This window comes from Diaphorina citri, unplaced genomic scaffold, assembly GCF_000475195.1.
Source record: "Diaphorina citri unplaced genomic scaffold, Diaci psyllid genome assembly version 1.1 scaffold1301, whole genome shotgun sequence".
In the NCBI taxonomy this organism is placed as follows: Eukaryota; Metazoa; Arthropoda; class Insecta; order Hemiptera; family Psyllidae; genus Diaphorina; species Diaphorina citri.
The window spans coordinates 78483-90082 of record NW_007378730.1 but is presented as its reverse complement, the minus strand read 5'-3'; the positions used below and the strand labels follow the sequence as shown (position 1 = coordinate 90082).

The 11600-nt window shown below is 35.4% G+C and overlaps 1 protein-coding gene and 1 long non-coding RNA gene across 2 annotated transcripts; one reads left to right on the top strand and one right to left on the bottom strand.

Moving 5' to 3' along the window:
* The first annotated feature begins 305 nt into the window (after positions 1 to 305).
* Positions 306 to 1613, top strand: LOC113469932. The gene has a single exon (XM_026827986.1). It carries the CDS (start codon positions 306 to 308, stop codon positions 1611 to 1613), a length of 1308 nt encoding a protein of 435 aa, XP_026683787.1.
* A 453-nt stretch (positions 1614 to 2066) lies between these two features.
* On the bottom strand, positions 2067 to 3835 carry LOC113469935. The gene is made up of 2 exons (XR_003393196.1): positions 3571 to 3835; positions 2067 to 2145 (listed from the first exon to the last, which is right to left on the bottom strand). It is a non-coding gene; the product is annotated as an uncharacterized LOC113469935 (long non-coding RNA).
* Positions 3836 to 11600: the final 7765 nt, after the last annotated feature.

Sequence of the window (11600 nt, the reverse complement as noted above, 5' to 3'; positions counted from 1 at the left end):
CTTTAATGTGGCGCGGTCTAAGAGTGAGCCTCAGCTCATCGCTCGCTCTAGCATCTTAATATTCAACTCGATTAATTTCCACTCGAGTTACAACTCGAGTTGGAAAATAATCGAGTAGAAAATAATCGAGTTGAAAAATCTCACTCGAGTCCCATCACTAGGATGAATTAAGATCTCTGCTTGAAATAACATCAATATTCTCGAGTGATATTGAAATGAAATTCGGCATAGAGAAATGTGCTACTTTGGAAGTGAAAAGGGGGAAAATACATGATCAAGAAAATATCAATCTAACCTCAACACCAATGGTATTACCAACCCTTGATCAAAGTACAAATGAAATGTACAAATATCTTGGTGTGAAACAAGCACTGGTATTCAACAAGTCAGAAGCAAAAGACAGTGTGATTAATACGTACACAACGAGATTGAAGAAAATTCTTGCTACGAGTTTGAATGGTGCCAATAAGATCAAAGGCATTAATACATGGTGTGTTCCTATCCTAACAAACTCATTTGGTGTTCTACCTTGGACACAAACGGATTTGCAAGAGTTAGATCGCAAGACCAGAGTAATGATGACACAGTTCAGAATGCATCACCCTAAAGCATGTACTGAACGATTGTATTTATCAAGAAAAAATGGAGGTCAAGGTCTAATAAACTTGGAAAGATTAGGAAATAGAGAAGTAAAGAACTTAAAAGCGTATTTCTTCAAGAAGAAAGATTCATCCCCTCTCCATCACATAATCATTGATGCTGATGACAAATATTCTTCATTGAACTTGAAAAATAATGATATGCCGTTACAAGTTTATTCATGTGCTGAACTTGAAGAGAAATGGAAACAAAAGAGCCTTCACGGAAGATATAAATCACAACTAGATGATTGTCACTCAAGTTCCAGTGATTGGTTGAAGCCTCAGAGTTCAATATATTGCGAGACAGAGGGATTTATCTTAGCTATTCAAGATCAAGTAATCAAAACCAAGAACTACATGAAACACATACTAAAGCTAGATATTCCAGATGATAAGTGTCGTGTATGTCACCAAGGTTCTGAGACTATTCAACATATTACCTCTGCATGCTCATCATTGGCCAACTCTGAATACCTGTATGGACATAATCTGTCCGCCAAAATTATCCACCAATTTATTGGAAACACACATGGACTAATCAACAACAAAGATCCCCATTATAAGTATGATCCAGAACCTGTATTAGAAAATGAAAGTTATAAACTGTATTGGGACACAACAATCATAACTGATCGAAGACTTCCTGCAAATCGCCCTGATATTGTACTCATTGACAAGATTCAAAAGAATGTAAAATTAATTGACATTGCCCATCCCAATGATCACAACATATTAATAACAATGGGCGAAAAAATCCGGAAGTACCAAGACCTGGGGATAGAAATCAAAGACATGTGGAATATGGACAAAGTTGAAATTGTACCAGTTGTTGTATCCACTAATGGATTAATTCATCCCAGTCTGTACGAACACATTAAGAAGATACAACTTCCTCATTATGTCATACAGAAAGTACAGAAGAATGTCTTGCTGGAAACATGTCGCATTGTCCGAAAATTCATCAGCACCTGAAGATATTTCATCTCCCCTACATGCTGACATCTATGTTTGCTTTGTTAGCCCATAGATGTATCTGTTAAATACCATTTAAAAATAAATGAGAACATTCAAATAATAATAATAAAAAAATGTATGGATTGTAAAGAAAATGTAAGCAGAGATTAATAAAAAGCCCTCTGTGAGACCTAGGTGTGGGGGCAACTGATCCAAGAGTTGGGTTAAGCTTCTATGAATAGTACAAATACTTAATACACTAGGCCATTATTTTCCCTTGTGGACCAAGAGTGGGAGGTGTTTTAGAGTTTTGTTCACATTCCCTTACAATTTACAGGTTCTGAAAAGGTGTCTTCTATTTTTAAACTGTCTTGTTCTAGTAATAATTTAATTCTAACAAAACTTTAACAAAAAATCAATGTGGAACTAAGTAAGTAAAGGCATTACAACAAAAGTTCTTCTTACTTGGTACTCAGGGTGTTGATGGAGCCTGTGACAACCATGACAATAGCAAGACCATAATGATAAATTGACCAAGCCATCTTGTGAGCTGAAAAGAATGGAACACGTTTAATTTAGTATAATTGGATCCCTTCAATAGTTATCAATTTAATAGCTCAACCTTATTTTACATTACCTTACAGAAGTAATTAGAGGGATGATGAAGAATATGTAAAGAATTAAAGAATAAACATATTATTATTCATACTTTATTTCAGCAATAGTAAACTTGCAAAGTATTAGAGCTCTATCTTACATTCTAATTCTAATCAACTAGTCTACCTAAGGGTCCTAAGGTGATTTTCGACCATAATGATAAATTGACCAAGCCATCTTGTGAGCTGAAAAGAATGGAACACATTTAATTTAATATAATTGGATCCCTTCAATAGTTATCAATTTGATAGCTCAACCATATTTTACGTTACCTTACAGAAGTAATTAGAGGGATGATGAAGAATATTTAAAGAATGAAAGAATAAACATATTATTATACATACTTTAGGTACTTGTGCAGAACTCACGTCCATGGAATACTGCTAGCAAAGGAACTGGCACAAACAAGCAGTGACCAGTGTTATTATGGGTTAGGTTAAACACAAGAAGGAGTTTTCACAATTAGAGCAGTGATTAGTGTTATTATAGGGTTAGGTTAAATACAATACAATAGTCCGTCCCTTATACCTTTTTATTACTATTGTAATAATAAAGGAAGGACAGACTAAAAAGGAGCTTTTCTTTTCCACGGACATGACTTCTACATAATTACCATACTTTATTTCAGCAATAGTAAACTTGCAAAGTATTAGAGCTCTACCTTACTTTCTAATCAACTAGTCTACCTACTTAAGGTGATTTTGATTATTATTTTAAAGAGGTCTGCTACAACTAAGACAATGAATCTCCTCAACAACTATACATGTCAGAGGTTATCAATGGACCTATTTTAATTTGTTAGACAAAAAAATCTCCCAATAGATAATATGTGTATTTTTTTAGTGATGATAAAAGCAAGTAGGTATCAAATAAAGAATTCATCACATGATAACGAGAGGGAGGATGCTAGAAAAAAGCAATTGTATTTGAGAAGTAAACAGTCACTTTAGATTCAATAATTGTTTTATGAGGAAGGTACTCAATATCTTTGCTTTAAAACAGAAAAGAAAGCTAGGGAATGATACAGTAAAGTGACTAGGTAACTATAGTTGTTATACTTATCCATTGCCCAGGTCTTGTCAACCATATGCCTACTCTATGTGCAGTGAACGTTCATTGTACTCAATCTAAATTGTAAAGTTTAAAGTTTACCCACTGTAATATATGACTTGAACCACATACCTCCAGATCCAAAGTCTACCATTCCAATTCTAACCACAACACTACTCAAGTTAGTAAGGCATACCACAGGTAATGTTACAAGCCAAAGCAGTACCTAGTTATTGCAGAAATATCCTTAAACATAAATTATACTTACCAAAATGAATCACCGATTTATACAGAAGAGACCAAATGAGCAAACATCCAAACACCTCTTAGAGCAGCTGCAATGAAAATCCCGAGCTTTGACACAATAGAACAAAATAGTTCGAATTATAATAATGACAATGGAAATTATGATTATGGAAATCTTTAGTTTCTTTTTGTCATAAAATAACAAAAGAAATTTTTCATTCAAACCTTCTCTTCTGTGTAAAATTTCATTTTTCAAGTTTCAATCTTTTCTTTATTCTTTTCAACAAATAGAACAAAAACAAAAATAAGAGGAAGCATTGTGCACTATGGGGGAAACAAAAACATTTGAAAAGGAGTATAGGGATGGGTGGATAATGAATAATATGAGAAAGAAGTGAAGCCGATATGACGTCATACTTTAAAAAAAACTCCCAGCGCATCGGAGGAAGTACAACTGAGGTGAAAAATCTTTCGTGAAATTACATTTATTTCACGTGTAAGCACAAGGTGTTAGCGTGTTAGCCTAGTTAGCTTGCAGGGCAGAGCGTCTGACTTGAGAGGGCTAGGCTGCGGGTACAATTCCCGCCCAGGGCGGATAAAAAAAAAAAAAAAAAAAAAAACCCGGCACTTGAGTGGGCTAGCCTGCGGGTCAAATCCCCGCCCGGGGCGGATAAAAAAAAAAAAAAAAAAAATCCGGCTGGCTTTCTCCTATCTTGTACTCTTTCCCTTTTCGATATTAAAACAAGACCTGCGAAGTTGCAGCTGTTCTATCTTCTGTAATAAATAGTAGGTACGTACCTTTATGCTCTAGCTCTCTAACACTTTGGTTCTGATTAAAATCATCTACCTATTATATTAAATTTTAAACATACCCTGGGTAGACAAAGTGACAAACAAGGAAGTTCTGCGAAGAATGGACAAGGAACGAGAATTGATGAACATAATAAAAACAAGAAAGCTGCAATACTTCGGCCATGTTATGAGAGGTGAAAAATATCAATTAACTCTTCAGCGCTGCCAGAAACAGACACCACATTGCCATGATGATTTTTCCAACCTCCGATAGGAGAGGAATGTAAAGAAGAAGAATATTAAATATGGGTTAAGGTCGTGGTTATGTACCGGGTTCGGATATTGTTTCCACAGTTTAGCATCGGAGTGGTAACTTTTGCGTTACCACTCCCATAACCATGACCTAAACCCCATTTTGTGACGTCAGCATTTTGACTACTTGTTGGCTTCAAAATTTATATTTCACGCACAAAATATACTCCACAGATTCAACCTCCTTGAACAGTATACAGGGTGGCTCATATAATGCAAAACTAACCCCACATGCCCTTGTTAAGGCCGTGGGCGTTACCACTCCCATAACCATGACCTAAACCCCATTTTGTGACGTCAGCATTTTGACTACTTGTTGGCTTCAAAATTTATATTTCACACACAAAATATACTCCACAGATTCAACCTCCTTGAACAGTATTGGCCTACAGGGTGGCTCATATAATGCAAAACTAACCCCACATGCCCTTGTAACATAATAATCTCACTTGAAACCTTTTACTGGAATTGGTTTGGCATGTGGATTTTAAACCATGGGGATTTGTGTATTCGGACTAGAAGATTTTGAATAAAGTCGGATAGCGTTTCAGGTGATATGAGGTCTTTGCAATATCTTCGGCAGATGTTAATGCTTTCTGTTGCCATCCAAAAAGTTAATACGGCCCTCAAATGAAGGGTTAGACATTTCCATCGTATTATTTTATTCTTATTTTAGCCCACGCTTTACCAATCTACGATTTTACCGTACACAAAAATTCCCCGAGCTTAGGTGTAGGGGCTAACACAGCCCTAAAAGTTATGTTATGCTATGCCAATGAAGTGTTTGTTTTTCCAGTCTACTCAGATTCTTCAGTTTTATTTTATTCTTATTTTAGCCCACGCTTTACCAATCTACGATTTTACCGTACACAAAAGCCCCCGAGCTTAGGTGTAGGGGCTAACACAGCCCTAAAAGTTATGTTATGCTATGCCAATAAAGTGTTTGTTTTTCTAGTCTACTCAGATTCTTCAGTTTCACTGGTAATGTTTAGTTCAGTCCACACACACACACAGTATGTGTGTTTGTATAATCACACACACACACACACACACACACACACACACACACACACACACACACACACACACACACACACACACACACACACACACACAGTATGTGTTTGTATAATAACAGAGTTTCAAATATTCGATTTGGTCGTTTTTCTCGGTCAAAAAATAAAAAATACCATGTTCTTGCTCATTTTTCACTTACAAACCGAAACATCTCGATAGCCAATCAGATTTGTTCTCAAGGAAAGGAATATTATTTTCCACAGACCTAGCCTGGACCCTGGACAATACCAAATTTCATCCGGGAACGGTGAGTTGCAGAATTTCGTCTCGCCATCAAAAGGGTCAATTCCGAATTCCGTCCCCTTAACATCTTAAGCGCGCGTGGTACATGTATATCAGGTACATGTATATCGTGGTACATGTATTTCAAAAATTTTGTTTGGTCATTAAGTAATTTTTATATGTATTTCTTATCCCTTCTAGAATTCGTTCACACCAACACGTACAACGTTACGTAAGGCCCATAGACTCGCGACTTTTAGTAGCGCGTAGTGACTGATTGAATGCACAAACAATGTGTTATGTGTCTATTGTGAAATGTAAAATTTTCTGGTACGTGGGCCAGCATTTCGAGTGTTTTCGCAAAAACAAGTCAGATCTTGGTAATATCAAAATCATGTCTAATATGAATATTTCTTTATTTAGGAAATAATAAAATAAAGGGAAAATTAAATATACATAATATGTAAAACTAAACACTAATGAAATCATGAGATACAATATGGATACAACAAATTCATTCGGTATATAATTTTCTAAAGGATGGCTCAATAAGAGAGATACTTTTGCAAGTAATATAGCTACCCTAGAGTATGTTCCACCCGTCAGCAAGGAAAATATTCCGTGATTACAAGACACACAGTATACCATTGTATTAGGAAAATATCTCTAGCCTTTTAGCCAGCCTAAAAGGTAGCGGTCTGCCTTGTAAGTGCCAGGTCGCGGGTTCGATTCTCGCCCGGGGCCGATTTTATCCTAACGCATCAGATTGTTCTCGGCAAGGCTGGCTTTTTCCTATGCTGTCTTCCTTCTCTCTTCGCTTTAAAATAGTATAAAAAATCACGATAATAAATAATAATAAACTAATAACGTTACCTTTTAGTTGGTACAAAAAATAATAAAATTATAATGATTGAAAAAAAAAAAATAATAATAATTTTTCAAACTAATCACAATTTTGATTTCCCCAATAGGGATATTGAACTGCCGATGCCGGTTTCTTTCACTTCTAGTATACATACATTTCTATTACATCCTCTCCTTCCTATCCTTTTCACATTTAAATAAAATTAAAAAAAATAAGGTCGGCGTAAAAATATTACATACATAGATATAGAATATTGCTGAAAAATAACGTGAAAAGTGAGAATACCCCAATTCGCACAGGTCGACCGTCCCCACTATTGACTATTAATGAATTTACTTAATTTCGACATTCTTTGTAAATACTATACTACTTAGGAGTTTCCCTTGAAAATGTCTATGAAATAGACGAAACTCCGAGTCGGGATAAATAACCAACTCGTAAGTATCCATTTTCATAAATGACCTAAGTAAAATAGTACCCTCTATTGACGTTCGCGCACGACCCAAGATGATTGTTAAAAACGATATGACAATAAATAAACATAGAATATATTATAGTTATTACTTATTAAATATAAATGAAAACATGATTTCCCGATTACAGAGGCTTATTTTCAATCTCTATCGTAGATTCGTACGATAAGAAGCTCAATATTATGTACCTAGCTGCCCGATAAATCAATACAGAATATGTGTTGCTGCCCATTTTTCATCAACAAGATATAGGGAGTTAAGGAGCACATGTTTAATTTCTAACATAATAATCTCACTTGAAACCTTTTACTGGAATTGGTTTGGCATGTGGATTTTAAACCATGGGGATTTGTGTATTCGGACTAGAATATTTTGAATAAAGTCGGATAGCGTTTCAGGTGATATGAGGTCTTAGCAATATCTTCGGCAAATGTTAATGCTTTCTGTTGCCATCCAAAAAGTTAATACGGCCCTCAAATGAAGGGTTAGACATTTCCATCGTATTATTTTATTCTTATTTTAGCCCACGCTTTACCAATCTACGATTTTACCGTACACAAAAGCCCCCGAGCTTAGGTGTAGGGGCTAACAGCCCTAAAAGTTATGTTATGCTATGCCAATGAAGTGTTTGCTTTTCTAGTCTACTCAGATTCTTCAGTTTCACTGGTAATGTTTAGTCAAGTCCACACACATACACATACATACATACATACATACATACACACACATACACACACACACACACACACATACACACACATACACACACATACACACACATACACATACATACACATACATACACATACACATACATACATACACACACACACACACACACACACACACACACACACCCACAGTATGTGTGTTTGTATAATAACAGAGTTTCAAATATTCGATTTGGTCGTTTTTCTCGGTCAAAAAATAAAAAATACCGTGTTCTTGCTTATTTTTCACTTACAAACCGAAACATCTCGATAGCCCAGGAAAGGAAAGGAATATTATTAGGAATATTATTTTTTGTTCCCCAGGAAAGGAATATTATTTTCAACAGACCTAGCCTGGACCCTGAACGATACCAAATTTCATCCGGGAACGGTGAGTTGCAGAATTTCGTTTCGCCATCAAAAGGGTCAATTCCGAATTCCGTCCCCTTAACATCTTAAGCGCGCGTGGTACATGTACAGCCACGAATATGATGACAGAGCCTGAAACACACGAGAATGGAGCAGTTGCAAATGGGTAAAAATTATTAATAAATGGTCGATTCCTACGTAAAAAGTACCTAGTGAAAAATCCAAATCTGAGGTCAAAACTCCGAAAAAATAAACTGTAAAAGGTCGAAAATTCAAATTTTATTGTGTATTGTGTTTCTTCTTGCTAATTTGATGAGGGGCATACTAAGACACAGACTACATGAGTCTAATGTAGGAGTTGCTTCATGGCTGCAAAATAAAAACGAAGATGAAACATGGGGAAACCCAATAATTTGCAATAAAAACAGAAATACCTAGCAACAAATATATGTATGAGACAATCAGACAATCTACTTGGTATCATCTTGTATCTTGTTTTGCTGGATATGATCCAGAATATTATCTCACCCAATCTCTCAGTGAGTAGTTTTTAAACATCTTGTTCTAAGCTGATAGTCTCAAATTCTAAATAAAATACTACTTGTACTTGTGTAACTCGTATGTAGGTAGATATGATAAAAACTTAGAAACATAGTCATGATAAAATTAATGTGTCATATATTTAACATACCAATTTCATATTTCAAATTCAAATCAGTGTTAGCTCTTAAATCTGAGGCCCTCAATTGATTTAGAGGTCCTTTTTCTTAGTTATTGAACACTCTTTCATAGAGACCATTGTAATCCTAATGACATGGGAATTTTATTAAAGGGATTGAGTTACCTGTTGCTTAATTTTACCAAAATGACCCATAAAATTAGAAAGTCTTAGGACAGGGGTTTCCAACGAGTGGCCCACTAGCTAGACCATTTTTGTGGCCCACAAAGCTTTTTGGGATTTGTACTAACTTACCTAAATTGAGTCATGGAAACTGACCCCGTTAAGTGTTCAGCTACAATTAGGAGAATACTTTTTGAAAAATTTCGCCTGCGGCGCTCAAAATTTGTTCCTACTGCATTTTTGAAAACTTGGGGGTAGGAGTACCTCCCAATGTAGCAATTGGCCCACACACACATGGAAGTTGGAAACCCCTGTCTTAGGACATTTGCAATTGGAAGTGTAGTTGCACATCTGAAAGTAATACCTACCTCGTAACATCTGAAAGCTGGAGGGATAGGTGAGGTTCAATCCGATGTACATGAGAGAGGTAGCTACCATGTCACACATAGCGGGTGGTATGAACAGCAGCGGACTGAAGTTTCGGTTACCACGCACCAGTTCCCTGACATCAGCAAGAGTGTCCTGTGAAACCAAACAACAGATTGACCACAGTGGTAAAACCAATCACAAAACAGTACCTTTGAAATACCAATCCTTGGGTTGTATTTTTTCAATAGGTATGTATACCCAAGTTGGAATTATTAGAAGGAGGGACTGTACATAGTGAAAAAAAAAGCCCAGTTTGGTGGAAGAGTTCACTCAGTAGAAATCCTGTCACTAAAACCTTGAAGAAGAAAAAAAATCAGTTGTTGTCCTACCCCCCTATAAGTTTGCTTTAATTAAAGTTGAACGCCCCCTTTGGATTCTTTAGTTCAGAATATAACCACAAGGGGTTCTTCTTACCTGCTTGTACACATAATAATTTTTTTTTTTTTTTTTTAGGAGGTTTGACAGAGGGAACTGTAACTGCTACGGTCTTATCGTCCCAAAATCAAAGAGAGAAGGAAGACAGGATAGGAGAAAGTCAGTCGTTCCGAGAACGAACATTATCCCATTAGGATAAAATCCACCCTGGGTGGGAATCAAATCCACGGCCTAGCACTTACAAAGCAGATGCACTAAAGGTGATTTTGATTATTATTTTAAAGAGGTCTGCAGCTGCTACAACTAAGACAATGAATCTCCTCAACAACTATACATGTCAGAGGTTATCAGTGGACCTATTTTAATTTGTTAGACAAAAAACTTCCCAATAGATAATATGTGTATTTTTTTTAGTGATGATAAAAGCAAGTAGGTATCAAATAAAGAATTCATCACATGATAACAAGAGGGAGGATGCAAGAAAAAAGCAATTGTATTTGAGAAGTAATTATGTAGTAACTGTATGTAGTAAAATATTGTATTTTTCTATTTTATCAATAAAATTCATATTCACACAGGATGAAAAACATAAAAATGCTCTACTTACACCTAAAATAGATTAATACACAACACACACATTTATGAAAGTTAAACATGGAGATAACAATAATGTGGAGAGCAGCCTAAAAGATCTCATGTACTACCCTAGAAATCACATGTTTCAGGGATAACTACATTCCGAAAATCAACAGTTCCGGGAACGGACTTTATCTGTTTAGGATAAAATCCGATCTGGGCAGGTATCAAACCCGCGACCTAGTGCTAGGGTATACATGAGAATTAATTTTAATAAATAGGACTGACATATTGTTACTAACTTCTTTGATTCCAACGTTTGAAATCGAAGTAGAGATATTGCACAAGGAAAACGTAAAAACACAATTTATTTGACAGGTTGAAAAAAAAAATAATAAATGTGAAATAGTAACCACTGATATATCATGGGCCACAAAAAAAGGACATTTTTCATGCAATGTATTTTGTATCAACCCATTCAATCCTAAAAAGTAGACAGAGGAACAAAAAATTACCGATTTTCAAAACGGTACCCGATGTAATAATCGTAACCCCAGATTTATGCGTGTACGCTATGCAGTAGGTAAATCTCTATTAGATATACAGCGTGGTTCAATCAACTACTAAAGCTAAAACATAAACTAGGTGATTTTTCCAAGAGAACTGTAGATTTTTGTTCAACACAATTCGAATCAATCTAGATCAAATTAAAATCTTTTTTTTTTTTTTTTTTTTTTTTTTTTTTTCATTACTTAACCAATCAGAATTGAGTGTTTTCGTAAGTTGAGGAAGTATTGGTTAGGAAAGTGCCGAATCGGATAGAATAGAATAGAATATACCTTGTTTTTCCTGCCAGAATGAGACTGAAAGTCCCTTTACTCCCGCAGTCTAAACAAGGTCTTATATATTTCATAGGTAAAGTTTACAGATAAGTATATAAATTATAAACCTTGCTTAACTTTAAAAAAAAAAAAAAAAAAAAAAAAAAAAATTTTTGGTAAAAAAGGGGGG

Bases quoted from the DNA above. Each gene is read 5' to 3' on its own strand.
- LOC113469932 (XM_026827986.1), top strand. From the start codon at position 306: ATGGTATTACCAACCCTTGATCAAAGTACAAATGAAATGTACAAATAT.